Source organism: Pelobates fuscus, chromosome 4 (genome assembly GCF_036172605.1).
Source record: "Pelobates fuscus isolate aPelFus1 chromosome 4, aPelFus1.pri, whole genome shotgun sequence".
Classification (NCBI taxonomy): Eukaryota; Metazoa; Chordata; class Amphibia; order Anura; family Pelobatidae; genus Pelobates; species Pelobates fuscus.
Genome location: NC_086320.1, coordinates 260,206,535 through 260,228,281, shown reverse-complemented (window position 1 = coordinate 260,228,281; position 21,747 = coordinate 260,206,535). Strand labels below are relative to the sequence as shown.

The 21,747-nt window shown below is 39.1% G+C and overlaps 1 protein-coding gene across 3 annotated transcripts in view; it reads right to left on the bottom strand.

Annotated features, from left to right (window-relative positions):
* The window catches only part of BBS9 (Bardet-Biedl syndrome 9), a 448,879-nt gene that overhangs the window by 211,177 nt on the left and 215,955 nt on the right, over nucleotides 1–21,747 (bottom strand). For all 3 annotated transcript variants that reach the window (XM_063452070.1, XM_063452069.1, XM_063452071.1), the window contains exons 12-14: nucleotides 18,147–18,200; nucleotides 5,873–5,975; nucleotides 2,221–2,325 (exon numbers count right to left, since the gene is read on the bottom strand). In XM_063452070.1, coding sequence (XP_063308140.1) covers nucleotides 2,221–2,325; nucleotides 5,873–5,975; nucleotides 18,147–18,200 — 262 coding nt within the window. The remainder of the gene's footprint in view (nucleotides 1–2,220; nucleotides 2,326–5,872; nucleotides 5,976–18,146; nucleotides 18,201–21,747) is intronic.

Below are 21,747 nucleotides of genomic sequence, written 5' to 3'. Positions count from 1 at the left end.
TGAACCCATATACATTTCTAAGAGGATTACCAAGTTGAAACACCCATTATTTACCTCCTAAAAATGATCATGTGTCAAATTTGTCATTTTTTAACAGTCATTTCTTTCAGTAAAGTGTCTAAAAGAATCAGGATTATTTGTTTTGGAGGAGTACGGTTTGGTTTGCCTTCTTGGAACCCTGCAAGCGAGCAAAGCCAACAAGTTTCTCCACCAAGTTTTTTCTCTCGCTTACTTTGGCGGACAACTGTGTAGACGAAAAGCGGAAGATGCCGCTCTCTGAAAATAAAATCCGATTCCTTTAAAGTACCTTAGCATTTAGACAGATGTGTCCAGATAATTGCAGCTGGAACAAAAGGTTTGGAAGCCTAAATTGGAATATTAAAAATACTTTCTTTAATGAGGTGTGTGGAGTTGAAGAAATGTGATTTAAATGCAACTCTAGTAAACAAAGATTTTAATATAAAATAATACATAAACACATACCGATGGGGGATACAGACTCCCAGAAAGTTGATTGGATATAATAATGAAAAGCAAATGTGTCCAGCTTATGATAATGATGGGAGTTACTCAATCCCCACATATAAAAACATATATTAATATGTATATATATATATATATATAATAATTAAAAAATACTGAACTATAAGAATCACAAGGGATCTGTGTGTTGCAGACCAATAACATGTATAAGTGTTAATACGTTATACACTAACATTCTTAATACATGAATGTGCAGACAGAAAATCAGGGTGCAATATGCCAGTTTAAAAACATAATCTCACTTATGGCATTATTGGGAATATCATTCTCATTTAGTGCTACCATGTAAGCAACGGTTTAAAGCTTTCATGAATCCCATGTGAAAATGGGGAATAAAACTGGTGGTGGTCATGTTACATTGTTGTATTTTACTTTAGACAATGCAACCCAAACCAGGGGGAATCTACTGAAATTCCCTAGTATAACCCATTGTATGCCATGAGCTGCCCCCATCAATTGAGAAGCCAGCCATTGCTACTAAAGCCTTCATTTTCAATGGGGGTACCAGGCATATGCTATAAGAGCCTGATGTTCAACATATCTTGCAACCAGTTAACATGAGATTTGGGACGTATAGCTGTAGTAATATTTGTAGTTAGAAGTCAAACTCTTAAAGAAGATAGGTACCTTGAACATGCTTGCAAAAAAGCGTATGCAAGGAGCATTAGTTGTCATGGAATTTGGAGAGTCTATTAATCACTAGATCCACTACTAGTGATACTGAACCTCTAGTTTATTCATAAATCAGGTTCAAAATCTTTTTATTTATATTTAATTTTCAAGATTATATCCTACATGGGATCATAAGTGTACTTAATTTTATAACTAATACAGATATATATGCAGCTAGATAAAATATATTATGGGATATGGAGCTCACATTTATCCTGCAGCTTTTAACATTAGCAGTTTTAATATATATTTTGAGGGGATAATATATATAAAAATATATATTTTTGTAGCATGAAAAATATCAGAAATAATATTGTTATTCATACAAGTACAGCCAAGTTGAATAGTTAACAAAGATAATCCAATTATAATAAGTATTGAAGGCTTTCTCAATATTCAATATTCTAGAATAATAAGTATCCTTTAAGTTAGGACACTCCACTGCCCAAATAAAATTAAAAAAAAAGAAGAAAACCATAAAAATCACTGAGTACTAAAAAATATGCATGCGTTTAATTATGTATTTTTTCATTGGGGGTATAGCAAGTTAGAGTTTCAAATGAATATCACATTTAGATTTTTCAGTGAATTATACCAGGGCCAAATATAGAATGGTAAGAGTTGCCAAAATTGGATACTCAATATTAAGATGAGAAATTCTGGAGCAAAATACTTGGCTGTGAAAATGGACTGCCCTATCAAACAATGATATGAACATTAGAGGAACATATCACACAATAAAACAATATGACACTAAAAGTATAGACTGGCTTATCATGCATTTATATGGCATATCTTGTCTATTATTATTTATAATTGAAGACAAATTTGAATAAAATCCATGTATTGATTCACTGTAGTTCTTCACATAGCACAATACTAGTATTTACTTTGGAATACTATTGGTCAACCTGTGAATCCAAACTTTAATCAGGAACCATACATGTTACTAACTTCTGTATCCACAACAGTAAAAATAAGTCTCAATCCCAACTGACTGCTTACCTGTAGGTGTATTATATGAAATCACAGCACTCCCCTCAAGGTCTGCCGGAGGACAGTTTCCCTTTAGAAATACAGAGACATTTGCTGTCTTAGTTACATCTGGTTCTGAAACAGAGAACGAAAAGAACACTGCTGAAAAAGAATGCAACTGCAAATATGCACAGCATAAATGGTACACTTATTTATGGTTCCAACCTCATGGGTGAGAAACCAAAAGTGTTTTTTTAATGCTTGCAATAGGCACATTATATTTATCAGGGGATAGGCAACAGCATACATTGTTTTCCACAGTCTATTGAAAATCCATGTACCGTATATACTCGAGTATAAGCCGACCCGAATATAAGCCGAGGCCCCTAATTTTACCCCCAAAAAACTGGGAAAACCTATTGACTTGAGTATAAGACTAGGGTGGGAAATGCAGCAGCTACTGGTAAATTTCTAAATAAATAAATAAAATTAGATCCTAAAAAAATTATATTAATTGAATATTTATTTACAATGTGTGTATATAATGAATGCAGTGTGTGTGTATATGAATGCAGTGTGTGTGTATATGAATGCAGTTTGTGTGTATGAGTGTAGTGTGTGTGTGTATGAGTGCAGTGTGTGTGTATGAGTGCAGTGTGTGTGTATGAGTGCAGTGTGTGTGTATGAGTGCAGTGTGTGTGTATGAATGCAGTGTGTGTGTATGAGTGCAGTGTGTGTGTATATGAATGCAGTGTGTGTGTATGAGTGCAGTGAGTGTGTATGAGTGCAGTGTGTGTGTATGAGTGCAGTGTGTATGAGTGCAGTGTGTGTATGAATGCAGTGTGTGTATGAGTGCAGTGTGTGTATGACTGCAGTGTGTGTATGACTGCAGTGTGCATGAGTGCAGTGTGTGTGCATGAGTGCAGTGTGTGTGCATGAGTGCAGTGTGTGTGCATGAGTGCAGTGTGTGTATGAGTGCAGTGTGTGTATGAGTGCAGTGTGTGTGTATGAGTGCAGTGTGTGTGTATGAGTGCAGTGTGTGTGTATGAGTGCAGTGTGTGTGTATGAGTGCAGTGTGTGTGTATGAGTGCAGTGTGTGTGTATGAGTGCAGTGTGTGTATGAGTGCAGTGTGTGTATGAGTGCAGTGTGTGTATGAGTGCAGTGTGTGTATGAGTGCAGTGTGTGTATGAGTGCAGTGTGTGTATGAGTGCAGTGTGTGTATGAGTGCAGTGTGTGTATGAGTGCAGTGTGTATGAGTGCAGTGTGTATGAGTGTATGACTGCAGTGTGTGTATGACTGCAGTGTGTGTGTGAGTGCAGTGTGTATGTATGAATGCAGTGTGTGTGCATGAGTGCAGTGTGTGTGCAGTGTGTATGTATGAGTGCAGTGTTGGTGTGTATGAATGCAGTGTGTGTGTATGAGTGCAGTGTGTGTATGAATGCAGTGTGTGTATGAGTGCCGTGTGTGTGTATGAGTGCAGTGTGTGTGTGTATGAGTGCAGTGTGTGTGTGTATGAGTGCAGTGTGTGTGTGTATGAGTGCAGTGTGTATGAGTGCAGTGTGTGTGTGTATGAATGCAGTGTGTGTGTATGAGTGCAGTGTGTGTATGAGTGCAGTGTGTGTATGAGTGCAGTGTGTGTGTATGAATGCAGTGTGTGTATGACTGCAGTGTGTGTATGACTGCAGTGTGTGTATGACTGCAGTGTGTATGACTGCAGTGTGTATGACTGCAGTGTGTATGACTGCAGTGTGTGCATGAGTGCAGTGTGTGCATGAGTGCAGTGTGTGCATGAGTGCAGTGTGTGCATGAGTGCAGTGTGTGCATGAGTGCAGTGTGTGCATGAGTGCAGTGTGTGCATGAGTGCAGTGTGTGCATGAGTGCAGTGTGTGCATGAGTGCAGTGTGTGTATGAGTGCAGTGTGTATGAGTGCAGTGTGTGTGTATGAGTGCAGTGTGTGTGTATGAGTGCAGTGTGTGTGTATGAGTGCAGTGTGTGTGTATGAATGCAGTGTGTATGGGTGCAGTGTGTGTATGAGTGCAGTGTGTATGGGTGCAGTGTGTATGGGTGCAGTGAGTGTATGACTGCAGTGTGTGTGTGAGTGCAGTGTGTGTATGAGTGCAGTGTGTATGTATGAATGCAGTGTGTGTGTATGAGTGCAGTGTGTGCAGTGTGTATGTATGAGTGCAGTGTTGGTGTGTATGAATGCAGTGTGTGTGTATGAGTGCAGTGCGTGTGTGTATGAATGCAGTGTGTGTGTATGAGTGCCGTGTGTGTGTATGAGTGCAGTGTGTGTGTATGAGTGCAGTGTGTGTGTATGAGTGCAGTGTGTGTATGAGTGCAGTGTGTGTGTATGAATGCAGTGTGTGTGTGTATGAGTGCAGTGTGTGTGATGCAGAGCCTTGGTGGGGGGTGGGCATTACAATATTTTTTTTATTATTTTAATTTTAATTTTTTTTTGTTATATTATTATTTATTTTTATTATTTGTATTATTATTATTAAATATTATTTTTTTCGTCCCCCCCTCCCTGCTTGATACATGGCAGGGAGGGGGGCTCTCCTTCCCTGGTGGTCCAGTGGCATTGGCAGTTCAGTGGGGGGTGGAGGGGGGCTGGCAGAGAGCACTTACCTCTACTGCAGCTCCTGTCAGCTCCCTTCTCCTCCTCTCTCACGAGACTTACACTGGGAGCTGACAGAGGTGCTGAACGGACCACCGCGGAGGAGGAGAGAGCTGACAGGAGCTGCAGGAGAGGTAAGTAACCGCACACAGCCCCCTGTCTGTATTATGGCAATGTAAATGTGCTGAAAAACTCGGCTTATACTCGAGTATATACGGTAATATGGGAAATGTGTAACTTTGCACTACAATTTCAGTTTTTTCCACAGTGGTGGCCAGAGGACAAGGTGCAGTGGGCATTACATGTACACTCTCAGTGCTGATATATTCCAATACATCTCTTCTATTATTATTATTATTATTATTATTATTATTATGTTGGTATTATTTATATAGCGCCAACAAATTCTGCAGTGCTTTACAGTGAGTGCACGAACAAACATGTGTTTGTAACCAGACAAGTTGGACACACAGGAACAGAGGGGTTGAGAGCTTTGCTCAATGAGCTTAGAGGGAGTGGTGTAAAGTGACACAAAAGGTAAGGATAGTATTAGACTAATGACAGTTGCAAGACAGGAATCAATTAGGAGCTATTAACAGTTTAATTGATTTGCTTTTATGAAGAAGTGGGTTTTTAATGATTTTTTGAAGGAGCATCTAACGATCTATCAATGGTTTCTGGCACATGAAGTCATTAGGGTATTTTTAGGGTGAAATAAATCTTCCCACCCGCATGCCATAGTTATGAACAACACAACACACACAACAAGATGCATGCTCATTTCAGTCAGTACTAATGAAAGAGATGTATATTTGCCCTAATAATCAGATTTGTGTTCCAAAGTATAATTAATTTGCCTGTCCAAACAATAACAATACAACGTTTAAAGCAGGAAGCAAAATGAGAAAAAACTAAAATAAAATAAAAACTGGTCTAGTTTTGGAGACCATTTCATTTGGATTCTTTTTTTTTTTTTTTTTTTAATAATTTTAACCACATATCTTTTCATGATATAGTAAAAATATAGATGATATATTAAGCTCTAATGGATAAAATCAACTTACCTAATAAATCAAAAATGACCTGGTCCTGAGTGATAGCTAGGGGAAAAGGGATGTTTATGGACAGCACTGCCTTCTTCATGATCAACCTGCTCCGTATGCAGAACTAGCAATAAAAACAAATTGTTAAACATATTAGGAAATCACATATGCAAACATGCAATATTTTCAGCAGGGTACAAAAGCATAGCAGATCTATTTATATGGAAAATATATCAAAATGCATTTTACTTCAAAGGCAACCTGTTTAGAATTACTGATCTTTTTTTTTTAGTAACACTCTAGGCCAGAGGTAGTCAACCTGGTCCCTACTGACCACAAGTGGGCGGGTTAGGATTTCAGGGTTCTGCAGAAAACACCCAGTGGACCTCGATGGCCGTGGACCTCGATGGCCGTGGACCTTCTTTCATCTCACCTGCCGGACCATGCAGAGCCAGCCTTTCTGAGAGCCCATTCGGGCTGGTGAGGAGATCAAATATCTCCCTTACTGGCCCACTGGCACTTCCAGCAGAGGGAGGTAAGAGCCTGGGAGGCTCTGTGTCCCTTCCGTGAGCAGGCTGGTTGGAGTGTAAGCCTACAGCCGCAGTAGCTGCAGGTTAAAGTGACCATGCCACCACTGGACCACCAGGGCTTGCAGCATTATGTCCCCCGTCCCTGGTAAAAGGTAAGAAGAAGAGAGGGGGAGACAGTAAGATATATTTTCATTTCACCCACCTACATAGAGATCCTATGCACTCTTTACACACAAACCCACACTACACCACTCACACACAAGCTGCATCATAGACACACTACGCCCTTCACACACACACAGCACCCTTCATTCACATACAACACCCTTCACACACATGCACACACTGCTCCCTCACACACACACTGCACCTGTCACACACACAGCACCTCACATAGAAAAAAAAAGAGAATAGAAAAAAAAAAAAAACTGATTAAGTACATATTTTTAAAAATACACTTGCACTTTAAAATTAGTTACTGCAGCACTTGTGGGTGGTAAGGAAATTTTACCATCAACAAAGATACAAAAGTGGGTAGTAGGTATTAATAGGTTGACTACCCCTGCTCTAGGCACTATAAACATTTCATCTCATCAAATTGGTTAGAGTGCCTAAATTCAGTCCCTCCATTCATTGCTAAACCATGTTCAGAACACTTTCAGTCAATCACCGCTCTCCATTTTTGCACAAGCAAATGCTTCTAAACAGCCAAAGCAGCACATAAGGAATGGGCTGCTGATGACTCTTGTTTAGCATTAAACCATTAAAAACGGTTTAACAATGAATTTAGACAGCTCCAGAGGACTCCAGACACAGTCCTACACTCCTAAACCACAGTGCCTACAGTGTAATTTTAATGTACCTGCAAGCAGATTTCCTGTATAGTTACAGTAGAGCTGCTTGTGCCTGCCCACACTCGCCCACAATATCTCAACCTTGCCATCATAAACCCGCCCCCACCATCATAACTCAATCACGCCCAGTACACCTTGCCTCTCATATACATATAGCTCATATACATAGAGACTTGTCTGTCTCTTCCTCCAAAATCCCTGATGGTCACTGAATCTGACAGAGCACCAGAAGGGGGGCAGACCGGTAGAGAAGATAGACACTCTATTGCACCCAAAAGTTATAAAGCTGGAGGGTGGCTAAAATGTTTACTTGTATGTGTGTTTTCAGTGTCTATATCTGTATTTAGTGTGTGTCTGCATGTCTATGTGTGTATCAGTGTGTGTATCTGTATATATGCCTATGTGTGTATCTATATGTGTTTTAGTGTACATGTGTGGGTCAAGCTTGATTAAGCTGCTATTTCGGTTATCCCTGAGTGCCTGAACCGTTTTTTATTTTGTGTATCTGTGTGTGTCATTGCTTGTATCTGTCTGTAAATCTGTACATGTCTGTGCAGATGAATGAGTGGCAGTGTTTGTGTCTGTGTGTCTGTGAATCTGAGTGTGTTGTCATGTTTGTATCTGTGTGTCTGTATCTGAATGTGTGTCAGTTTTTGTATCTGTGTATCTGCATGCATATATCTGTCTATCTGCATGTGTGTCAGTGTGTGTATATGTTTATTTGTTTCTGTGTCAGTGTTTGTATCTGTGTTTCTGTATTTGTATGTATGCCAGTGTTTGTATCTATTTATCTGTATGTGTTTCAGTGCGTGTATCTGTCTATCTGCATGCATCTCAGTGTGTGTATGTCTATCTGCGTGTATGTCAGTGTTAGTATCTTTGTGTCTGTATCTGTATGTGTGTCAGCGTGTGTATTGGTGTATCTGCATGTGTGTCAGTGTGTGTATCTGCGCTGTATCTGTATGTATGTGTATATATATATATATATATATATATATATATATATATATATGTATTTGTGTGTGTATTGCATATATACGTCTGTGTGAGGATATATATATAATATCTCGACCCTATGTGTGCGTTGTGTGTGTGTATCTATAAATACAGTTGTAAATTAGTCAACCCCCATTGAAAATCAGACTTTCAGAAGTTTGTAATAAGCAAATCAAGCAAAAACAATTGAAATAGCTCAACACAAAAAATGCTTCAAGTGGTTCCCCCAAATTCAATTGAAAATGCAACTTATAATAACTTCTCCGGTTTAAAATTATTCAACCTCCTGACTAGAATCCCTTGCAACAGCACAAATATGCAAAACAGGTGTTGTTGCAGCACACTTGATGCAACTAATCAAGGGCATCATTTGTAGCACCAGGTGTGTAACACTCGAAATACCTGAAATGGCAAGGGGTTTGTTGAGTGTCAGGTTTGACTGCATGTTTGAAATACAGCTAAGTCAAAAGAATGGTTCACAAAGTTAAGAGATAATCGCTCTTCATAAACAAGGAACAGAATACAAAAAGATAGTGAAGGCATTGAATGTTCCTAGAGACAATATTGGAAACATGGTTCGCAAGGTTAAAGTTGAAGTGGTTACACTACCAGGACGGAGCAGAAAAAGGAAGCTATCAACAGCTGCAACCCGATTTCTGAGAAGGCGGGTTGGGAAACCCCCCTAGTGACTGCAAAAGACCTGCAGCAAGACTTGGTGGCAACAGGCACTGAGGTTTCTGTGAGCACAGTAATGCAGAAGGTTTCCATGCCAGAACTCCAAGACGTATATCACTACTGACCCAAAAGCACAAGAAAAGTTGGCTCCAATATGCTCCAATTCATATATATAAGCCACAGAAGGTTTGGATTCTGTTCTGTGGAGAGATGAAATAAAACAAACATTTTGGCCAAACGTATCAGCAGTATGGAGAAGAATGAGGTATAAGCTGAAAAGAACAATCTGTTTACAGTAAAGCATATTGTTGTCTCGGTGATGCTTTGGGGTTGCCATGCAATCTCTGGCAATGGAAACCTGCAGTGTGTGGAAGGCAATATGTGTTCATTGAAGTATCAGGAAATCCAAGGAGAAAACATCATGCTGTCTCTAAAGAAGATTAAACTTGGTCGTTATTGGACCTTCCAAAAAGACAATGATCCACAGCATACCTCAAATTGCACGAAGGCTTGGTTGCAGAAAAAGTCCTTGAAGATTCTACAGTGTTCATCACAGTCACCTGACTTGAACCCCATAGAAAATCTCTGGTGGAATTTGAACAAGGCGGTTGCAAATGCAAACCCAAGCATATTACTGAACTGAAGACCATTGCTCATGACCAATGGGCTAAGATACCTCAGGAACACTGCCAGAAACTGGTGCTATGCATCTCATTTGAAGCAGGTCATAAGAGCAAATGGGTGCTCTATTAAGTACTAAAGATGCTTGCCATGAACGGGTTACTTTTGCGTTTTCAGTTGAATTTGTGGAAACCATTTAAAGGTGGTATGGTGATAGTTAAATCATTTCGAACGTTTTTCTAACAGTAATAAATCAATATTAATATTAAATTAGGAAACTTATTGAAAGGAATGGACATGAAAAACCTATTAAATAAATGTAACTCGGTATTGAGACAACTAGAGGGTGACTTGACGCTTCCGGCGATAAAAAAATGGGAGAAAGATCTAAAAATACAAAAAATTGATGGACAGGACTGGAATAGAGCATGGCTGACAGTTGCTAGGCGCATTAAATGCCTAAATTTAGTGGAGCTACATTTTAAGATTATTAACAGAATGTATTGTGTTCCTAGCCGTCTAAACAAAATAGACCAGAGTAAAACAGATATATGCTGGAGATGTGAAGGGGGAGTGGGAGATTGTGTACATACTTGGTGGAGTTGCCCTCCACTTAAGGAATTTTGGAAATTGTTCTTGTCCAAAATTGAAATGGTAACCAGATCTAACTTTCCTTTTGCTCCGGAAATGTTTATATTACATTTAAATATTCATCAGTTTAATGTAGATTTACAACACTTTTTCACCCATGCATTAATAGCAGCAAAGATATCTATTGCTAGAAGGTGGAGAACTAAAAACCTACCGAATTGGGACATAGTAAAAAAACAACTAATTTTGCAACTTAAGAAAGAGGGAGGTTTGAATAGAAACCTGAAGAAGAAAAAAATTATTTGATATAAATAAGTGGTTAAAAAAAATTGTCGGCAGTAGATTAATATATATAGAGGAAGAAAGGAAGAGAAGAGAAAAGGAAGATGGAGGAAAGGAGGGAAAAAGGAACGAGTAAGATAAAAAGAAGGGGAAAGGTGAGGAGAAAAGAAGGGGTAAGGAGAAAAAAGGAAGAAAAAAAGAGAAGAGGAAAAGAGAAAGGGGAAAGAGAAAAGGCAGAGAGAAATCTTTATTTTTTTTAATATATCAATATTATGAATAACAAGGCAGAGAGACTGGCAAAGAGGGTTTCATCATCATGTGTGAATGTTGTGTTTGTCTGCTTTATGTTATAGTAATTATTAATTTTTTTTTTATTGTGAGGAGTAATATTAATGTTTTATATAAATTAAAGTCATATAAATAGGAAAAAGAAGAGAGAGAAAAACATTGATGATGCCTGAGATGCAGAAAGCTTGAAAGAATATAAAAGGCTGGTAATGTCTGAAAAAAAAAAAAAAAAAAAAGATTAAAAAAACAAAATCAATTTGTATGCCTTTTAAATCAATGCCTAAATATGAAAGTAATTTGGATATGAAAGATCTGTATAAACACACCCACAAATATATATGCATAAATACATACACACAATGTAACATTGACAAACTACATAGCAAACACTATCAATCCTAGACAATTTCTTATTTATGTTGTGACTTGATTAATCCAGGATTCAAATGGGAGGAGAAGTAACTCAGAGACACTCCTTTGGTATCAGTTCTATTAAACTGCATGTCTCATGATTTGCCTTTCAAATGTCCCTAAATTACCTATTGATCAACGTTTAAATAAAGACCCTCAAAGTGATTATCATTTTTTTTTTTTTTTTACTATACACAGGCACTGTGATGGTTTTTATTTTTTTCGTTTTTACTACCATAATGCAGTAAAGTCTCTTTGGATTTGATCCTGACATTTGGTTTCTGATTACTTTCTATGAGCTGGTATGAAAAGAAAAACAAAAAAACGTTTGCAAATTGCACTGTATCTTCTTACATTGAAATAGTTGTGCAGATTGCATTGTACACATTTGGATAACTGCCCTTACCTATAAAAGGACATATCTATATAAAATGCAGTTCTTTGCATCAGATTACTTTTATTCATTCAAGTTATTTAATTACATAGCACTTTTAAGCTCTAAACTACATTACTTTAACCATCTATTAGATATAATTTTGGCAAAGTATATTGACAACTACAAAATAAACCCAAGTTTATTTCTTAAAAGCCATCACTTTCATTTAAGGGACATTGATTTCTTGATGATGGTGAAACATGAAAATGGTGATGCATTCGGCTAGAAATGAATCCAAAATCTGCTAATATCCTAGAACATATATTCTCCTACAAGGATAGCATAAGTTTCTATTAAACAGTTATCTGGGCAATCAGCTCCCTTACACAGATGTAATCACTCAATGGCTGTGTTAATTGCATGTGTCAAGGGAGGAAAAATAAACATGGTTCTTATTTCTAGTGTACAGACAATTTTTTACTTTAACCCCTTAAGGACACATGACATGTGTGACATGTCATGATTCCCTTTTATTCCAGAAGTTTGGTCCTTAAGGGGTTAAAATAAAAAGGTAAAACTTTTCTGAAATAAAAGACACAATGTGTCCATAAAACAAGCAGAATCCCAGAAAAAAACATGTGAAATATATTCAAAGTAGATTACACAGCATTTCAATAGTTTTAACCACGGCCAGAACTTATTGTGACAGCAGTCACATGGCGCAGTCAAATGGTAGGTAGACAAACTTTGTTCAAACAGTTTGAGACTTATCTGGGTACCCAGGACGCAATCCAGCCTCAACTTCATGGATCATTTAAGTGAAAGTCTCTATTTCCACATTAATACAATCAACTCTGTCCATCTTTAAACAGAATTGATTTATTAATGTGCTATGGGATAACACAAACAACGTTCATGCATATGCTGATAGAGTAGTATATTATGTTAGAACTATGCAGTACTTCATCTGTGTCATAATTTGCTTTGACATGTTATAAAATATACAAAACAAAACAAAAAAGTTTGAAATGCTGTGTTGGAAACTACATCTACAGTTTTCAAAATCCACAAGTAGAATGCATCCTAGAACAGTGTCCTGTGTCCAATAATAAGAAAGCAGGAACTCCATTTTGTAAATCAGTGCCTAACAGCTTTCTACTTCATGTAACCAAACATGGCTGAGGAAAACACTCATAGTTTTGTTATAGGGTTTTGACAACTAAATCGGGTAAATTTTCAATTCTATAACTGTATTTCACTAGAGGAGGCAAGGATAGTGCATGACCATGATGGCCACAAATATTTAAGACTGTAACTTGATCCTTCACTTAAAGAATCCTGCATAAATTCAACACCCATTAGATTATTCCCTAAACATCCATTAAGTCAAAGAAAATAAGACATTCTCACTGTGCCATGGTCATCTGCTCAACCATACCACAAAAGTGATAATATTTTCAACTATTTATTTTAGGCACCTGCACTGACTCTCTAGAGAAGAAGAAAGACAAAACTGTTGCAACTCATAATTCCCTCTAGGCGAGAGTCGATGTCTAATTTGATAAGGCACATACCTTCAAGACCATAATAAATGCTCAACATGCACCAACTACACCTCAAGATGTATTGGATCTCAGTTTTTTTTCTGATGTTTAACCAGCAACAGTAAAATTAAAAGACGTTCAGACAAAGACTGGTCTAGTGACAGTGTATCAGTTTGTATGCAAAATGGGCTCCCCATTTGTGCTTCTGGTGATGATCCATAACAGATTAGAATAAAGTCTAAAAGACCTGATTTGCTACATCCACCCAAAACCCTGTCTTACCACAGTGAAAAGCTCTGCCGCCTCACTTTAACATGGGCATATTGCAAATCTCAGTTTCATTGCTACAATTCAAGGGCTCAGATTGAACATATGGAAAGGAACACTCCTAGCACCATAAACACTGCAGAAGACTGTAGACTGACTTTTTATTCTTATTATGGCATTCCTAAACCAATTACCCTAATATATACTATCGTTATTATTACCAGCCTGTAGATGTCACTACCAGAAGCCACCCGTCACTGATAAAATGCCTGTAAATGTGCTAAAAGTTTAAAGGACCACTCTAGTGCCAGGAAAACATACTCGTTTTCCTGGCACTAGAGTGCCCTGAGGGTGCCCCCACCCTCAGGGACCCCCTCCCGCCGGGCTCTGGAAAGGGGAAAGTGTTTAAAACTTACCTTTTTCCAGCATTGGGCGGAGAGCTCTCCTCCTCCGATCCTCCTCTTCTCCTCCCCGTCGGCTGAATGCGCACGCATCACAGTGAGAATCACGTAAGCGCCTCTAGCGGCTGTCAATGAGACAGCCACTAGAGGAAATAGGGGAAGGCTTAACCCATTCACAAACATAGCAGTTTCTCTGAAACTGCTATGTTTATGAAAAAATGGGTTAATCCTAGAAGGACCTGGCACCCAGACCACTTCATTAAGCTGAAGTGGTCTGGGTGCCTAGAGTGGTCCTTTAAGCTCACTCCCTGCTTTTTAAATAGTACATGAAGTGTCAATGGGTCATATCATTCCTACAGTCAGGGAGGGGAGTGAATGGACTCTACCATTTGACTGTTATCATTACATTAGCATTCCCTAGATTGATAAAGAGTACTATAGCCCAATAGCTTTATTTAAGAAATATATGATTTAGCTGCATTTACTGTATGTTGGCATTATGCTTAAATGATTTATTTATAAAATATTTTACCAGGATGGATACATTGAGATTTCTCTCATTTTCAAGTATGTCCTGGGTCCACAAAACATTGCCATGTTACAATAGGATACAATATTACAATATTATATATATATATATATATACACATACACACATATATATAAATTGACATAGATCTCTTAAAAGATTTTAGATTGAATGAAGATTTGACTGTGTCCCTGAGGTTATTCCATAATTGCGGTGCTCTGTAGGAAAAGGAAGATCACTTTATTTTTGTATTATGGTTTGCTAAATATCATGCTAGTACTGGATCTGAGGTTATAGGAGGTGGGAACAGCTGGGGAGGGCATTCTACTCAGGAAGGGTGGGAGCTTCCCAGAAATGCTCTTAAGCACAAGGCTGGAAAGATGAAGAGTGTGTTGGGATTCCAGCGACAGCCAGTTTAGCTATTTTAACATGAATAAATATATCAAATAAACAAACAATAAAAAAATAAAAGCAAAAAAGGTGCAGCACCTATGGATCCACCGTACGCGTTTCATCTCAATTCAGAGACTTCCGCAAGGGCAATAAAGTGCAGATAATCTCTATACAAATCCGCCATATTTAAACCCAAATAATCCTGTTCCAGACTACCATTGGCCAATCTGGATGAGACCTTCCATCTGTTCAAAAGCATCAAGTTCGCGCCGAAAAGTACTTCCTGGAACGCATATGTGGGTTCGTTTTTCTTCTTCCTCTTCTGGCTATTTGTCTTGATCTGAGCGTTAAATTACAACGAAATTGCTCAGATCAAGACAAATTTTATGAACAAGCACAAGTCTTGGGCAGTGCACAGTATGTTGGAAGCACAGGTAGGCAAGCTAAGGTGTGTTTCCTTAAACATTTTAATAACTTGAGAAGATTTTTACATACACATTCAGTCCCTTGTCAGTGCAATCATTGTCCATCTTTTGACGCACACCAGCTATCTTTTACGATCATTGAACAAGTACAGCTATTGAACAAGAATACGCTATATATTTTGATATATATATGTGTATATACACATCTTTAAATACCGTATTTATCGGCGTATAACACGCACTTTTTTCCCCTGAAAATAGGGGAAAAATCGTGGGTGCGTGTTATACACCGATATCCCATAATTACTTACCTGTCCTGAAGCGTGGGCCGGCTTCACAGCGCGCACCGCGGTACAGGAACTTTAATTTAAGGTTCCGGTTTCCGGCGGGACTGAAAGGAAGTGTGCACAATAGTGTGCACACTTCCTTTCAGTCCCGCCGGAAACCGGAACCTTAAATTAAAGTTCCTGTACCGCGGTGCGCGCTGTGAAGCCGGCCCACGCTTCAGGACAGGTAAGTAATTATGGGAGGGGAGGAAAGTACACTATGGGAGGGGAGGGGAGGGGGAGGAAAGTACACTATGGGAGGGGAGAGGGAGGAAAGTACACTATGGGAGGGGAGGGGGAGGAAAGTACACTATGGGAGGGGAGGGGGAGGAAAGTACACTATGGGAGGGGAGGGGGGAAGTACACTATGGGAGGGGAGGGGGAGGAAAGTACACTATGGGAGGGGAGGGGGAGGAAAGTACACTATGGGAGGGGAGGGGGGGAAAGTACACTATGGGAGGGGAGGGGGGGAAATACTATGGGAGGGGAGGGGGGGAGAATACTATGGGAGGGGAGGGGGGGAGAATACTATGGGAGGGGAGGGGGGGAGAATACTATGGGAGGGGAGGGGAGGGGGGGAGAATACTATGGGAGGGGAGGGGGGGAGAATACTATGGGAGGGGAGAGGGGAGAATACTATGGGAGGGGAGGGGGGGAGAATACTATGGGAGGGGAGGGGGATAATACTATGGGAGGGGAGGGGGGGAGAATACTATGGGAGGGCGGGGGGGAGAATACTATGGGAGGGGAGGGGGGAGAATACTATGGGAGGGGAGGGGGGGAGAATACTATGGGAGGAGGGGGGGAATACTATGGGAGGAGGGGGGAATACTATGGGAGGAGGGGGGAATACTATGGGAGGGGGGAGAATACTATGGAAAGGGGGGGGACACTATGGGATGAGGGGGGAATACTATGGGATGAGGGGGGGGAATACTATGGGATGAGGGGGGAAATTTCCTGGAATTTCTTTCTAAAAATGAGGTGCGTGTTATACGCCTGTGCGTGTTATACGCCGATAAATACGGTATATATATACATATATTTAAGTGTATTTTCATTGCACATTGGAGTCTCCCTTGACCAAATTTTATACTGGCACTTAATTGTATAATTCCTAGGTTGTTTCTATTTTCTTATCTGCACTTTATTGCTCCGCGTGGGGTGGATCCATAGGTGGTGCAATTTTTTTATTTTATTTTTTATTGTTTATGTATTTGATTTTTTATTCCCAACTTACATCTGTCTGACGAAGTACTAAAGGACGTTTGTATCCAGCTTCCAGAATCTGTGATGTTATTGATTGGCTTTTTAACTACACATATCTTGTAAGTGTATTCAATAAAGCAGTGTATTTTATATCTAAAAGTGCTGCACCATGGCTTTTATTATTTATCTTTGCATGTATCTCTGAATGTCCAGAGGAGCACCTTGAACAGATTTGATCACCTACATTTTGATGGGCTCAATATACAACCTATAATTGTGAGTTCAACCTTGAAACCATAGCACTGTTTTGTGTTTAAACAATATCACACTATTTTCGTGCCTTTGTATAACCCTTTGTAGATACCCTGCTGTATGAATTGGGCATTAATTAGATTGGACAGAATCTCCAAACTCATGTCCATGTGCACGCTCTAATTTCCAGTACCTCTTTTAAACAGACATGCTCCATGCTCCAGGAATATCGGTTTTATAATTTACCAATTACTTACTCAGCTCTCTCAGTCATCGCACAAAGTTTACCGCATCTGGAAACTCCAGGAACCTCAAAACCCCCTCCCTATGAGTCCCAGCATGCAGAGCTCAGCTGAAGGCAGGGAGATGAGACTGTGAATAATCTACTGTAATGTACTGGGCAGGTTGACAGAGTGATAGGAGTGTGATTAACAGCACTGTACATGCTGGGATCTTAGTGATACCTGCAAGTTCTAGCTGCATGAGAGTGATGGCCTTGTGATTGCTGTCAGCATCATCAGTTAATGCCAGATTTATGTAAAAATCGTGTGGCCTTTTCAAAACATTAAATGTACAAAATATCGACAATCAGCCCAAAAAGGAACTGGTAAACTCTTGCAGCATCAGCTCTGGAAAAAAGATATTGATCGATCTCTATTCAACAGTACTCCACAGCCGTCAATCCTCCTCCTATCATAGCAAATATATGATAAAAGGGATATCAGCTGACAAAGTTCTCAATCAGAATGGGACTCAATGACTGAAAATACCCCAAAGGTTACCACGTGAACTTTAATCAAGAAAAACAGCTACATAAGTCTTCTATGGGCTTTGTTTCTGGGGTTGAGGCAATAATAGAACTTTTTTTATAATGTCTTGTTGCAATGCCCTATGGCACAATTGTTCTGGGCTGACATCTGACTCATGTATATATATATATATATACCTCAAATAGTTCAGCCAAATGTTACCACTTATCCAAAGTCTCAATCTGATTCACCCATAGAGCAGCTACACATATTTATTTCACTAAACATTGGAAAAGGTCTTCTTTCTTTGCCAACAAGACTACCTAAATTCAACTTGGAAAACATTACATTTTAACTCCAAGATACCATGGAACACTTCTACAATCTATGTAATTAACTTTTTTTTTTTTTTTAAACCTTATAGTGTTCCTTTAAATGAGAGTACGTTTTTCAGTTGCATACAGTTAGTATACTTATAACAAAGAAGAGTATAGCTGCCAAAAACGTTATAAGAAAATCACCATTGAAATTATGTAATCTTATGAAAGATAATATTGAAGATGAAGATAAGGATACCTTTACTGTGACAGAAGGGATGATTTCAGACTCAAACTCACTCTCAACTGCTTGCTGCCAATAAAGAGGAAACAAAGAAATATCATTAGTGATTACAATCAAAATGAATTAATAGCATTAGCAATTACAATCAAAATGAATATAATTAGCAATTACAATCAAAATGAATTAAAATGTTAAATATCCCTTTCTCACATAATATAAAAATACACAACTACCCACTTATTCAAGTTAAGATATAACTGGCTTCAAAATTGAAACATTTAGACACATCTGCACCATTGTTTTATCATTTTCTAAATATTTCCTTTATGCACTTCAAGTGTATCTTGTGTCTACAAGAATACAAATACAATTAGCATATTGATTGACTGATTTTAGCACTTAAACACTGCCCCCTATTATGCTAGCACCACCATGAGGTGTATTTTTCAGGTATGCAACTGTCACATAGATGTAAAAATAGTAGAAATGTTAACTTTGGTATGTTTTTTTTTGCAAGAACAGTGCAAGGGAAGGAATGGATTTGCGCATCATACACTTGCCCATTTGTGCATGTTCCGTGGACAACTCTAGCAAATCTCAAAAAGCAAAGTAAAATTCTTCCATTGATGTTACTTAAGGTGCATTTATTTTACAAATCATTTAATTTATATGTTAAACTATAAGATACAACATATACAGGGTGCGCTAAGTAGGACAATGAGAGATAATAAACAAAAATCAGCAATAATATAAAGAGTCTCTTAAAGTACAGCGAAGACCTGGAGGGTATATTCTTCAGTCCTTGCTTTGAATCCTCAGTGGTAAATATGAAATACAAAAGCAGAAATAGAGACCAATAGTGCAAAACCGTTTTAGGAAAGCTGGATCACGAACAACATAGAAGTAGAGAAGTGCCAACTCACAATTTAAAGAGCTATGCCCAGCTCTAGGTAAAACAGCATACAGTGGTATTTAATACTCCCCACATGTAGGATATAACTGGACACTTGGAGGTGTATCCTCAAGACTTCTTACAGCATTCCAGATAAGCGTCAGCATATAAAATACATAAAAGGGGGAAAAACCCAATGGTGCAATAACGTAGGTTAACTGCAACAACAGACAACACTGAGGTCCTAAGAGTGCCAACTTACAATTGGAGAGCTATAACCAGCTCTGAGTAAAACAGCATACAGTGGTATTTAAACTCCCCACATGTAGGATATCCTTCTAGCGATGCTTGCAGTGCCGGTCTTATGAAATTAGAATCACAAGAGGGCCCATAGTGTTTACCGTATAAAACACAGCAGTAAAAGGTAAAATTAAACGTACTTACAGTGTTCAGAGCAGCCACACTGCTCTATGAACCAGGCGTAGGTGGAATAATCCCCACCAGGGATTTCTTTTGTAGTACTGGATCTTTAAAATCTTTAAAACAGCAACAAATAAAAGTAAGTGTGCAAAATACTTTTATTGGATTCTTATAAAAACACAACGCGTTTCTCCAAAAAACAGGCTTTATCAAGTGTAGACAACTGATCCTGGCTATTCACTTTTTATAGGCAAGTAAAATGGCATAAAATTGAAGATTGGCGCCAAAATGACGTCATTGGCGCATGACTGCGGTCACATGATTTTTTTTAAATTGTTTTAAAAAAAAGTATACACATTAAAACAATAGAACAAGTAAAACAGTAAATAATGCTAGTTTTCCAATATATTATATATAGGGAGCATTATCTACTGTGTATAAAAAAAAAAAAAATAATAATTATTAAAAAAAAAAAAAATCATGTGACTGCAATCGTGTGGCAGTAACGTCATTTTGGCGCCCAGGTTCAGTTGTCTACACTTGATAAAGCCTGTTTTTGGGCAAAACACGTGTTTTTATAAGAATCCAATAAAAGTATTTTGCACACTTACTTTTATTTGTTGCTGTTTTATCCTGGCAGATTTTTTATCATTTTAAAGATCCAGTACTACAAAATAAATCCCTGGTGGGGATTATTCCACCTACGCCTGGTTCATAGAGCTGTGTGGCTGCTCTGAACACTGTAAGTATGTTTCATTTTACCTTTTACTGCTGTTTTTATACGGTAAACACTTTGGGCCCTCTCTTGTGATTCTAATTTCATAAGACTGGCACTAGAAGGATATCCTACATGTGGGGAGTTTAAATACCACTGTATGCTGTTTTACTCAGAGCTGGTTGTAGCTCTCCCAATTGTAAGTTGGCACTCTTAGGACCTTAGTGTTGTCTGTTGTTGCAGTTAACCTACGTTATTGCACCTTCGACTTCAAGCCCTGGTGGAAGACCCCCTACCACGGCTGAGACATGTGTGCACCAGACGAGGACTGAAGGGCCTGACAGAGATGTGTAGAGAGACCTCCCAGTCTTTCCTAACACGTTTTAGATATAGACAACTGTGCAGCTATGTGAAACTCTTCCCTCAAGGGATAGCTCTTGACAGGGACCTCACTGCCTTTGAAAGGCTGTGCACAGACCCAGATCCGCTACAACACGTGGTATCACACCTATACTCCCTCGTACAATCACAAACCCCAGGGGAGGTGCCTAAATTTATGGGAAAATGGGAGGAGACCTTCAACCAAACTTTCAGCGCCCAGGAATGGGAAAAGATGTGCAATATCATACACCATTGTTCCGTTTTTAGCAAAAGCCAAGAGACAGCCTACAAATTGCTTACACGTTGGTATTGTATGCCAGCCACGGCACACCACATACACACAAATGAGACCCGCCTCTACTGGAGGTGTGACAAGGCAATAGGCACACTCATGCACATTTGGTGGGAATGCGAACTAATACAACCCTTCTGGCGCACTATCCACAAAATACTAGCCCGATTCTCAGACAACCCCCCACCGCTAGAACCGGCAGCCATGCTACTCCATCACACAAAAACCCCAGCATCCAAATACAAAAAATCACTCACGATCCGGATCCTCAACATAGCAAAACAGACTATCCCACAGTTTTGGAAGAAAAAAGAAGCCCCATCTATGCTCATGTGGTTCACCCAAATGGAAGACCTCAGAGCTATAGAAGAGCTTACCATGCGGCTGGACCGCAACAACAGACATATCTTGACATATCTTGACATATGGACACACTGGATACTGACGACTACAAAACCAGAATTCCAGACCCTACTGACAGACCAACCACCTGAGGACACACGACTGACTGACACAGAGACGGAAGACTAGCCCGATCCCTCCTTCCTCACCTGAACCTACCCCCCCACCCCTCCCATTCCCGACTCATTCTATACGCACCAACCAGAGAGGTGCGGGTCCACGAACAAGAAAAAGTGGACAGACTAAGTTAGGGTAACCAAAAGTCCTAGACACCAGTCAGGGGACTGAATACTATAAGCTAAAACAACACCAATAGGTTGATGACCACCAATAAGGCATTCTAGAAAGACCGACAGGTCTCTTAATTTAAACAACAAATGCGTAATTACAATACAATGTATATAGCGATCTGAACGCAACAAAGTATTGCTAGACACAGCCAAGTCATACGGTTGACAATGTAATCGGACACATGAACAACTAATTTAGGGAAGATAACTAGCTGTTGACAGGG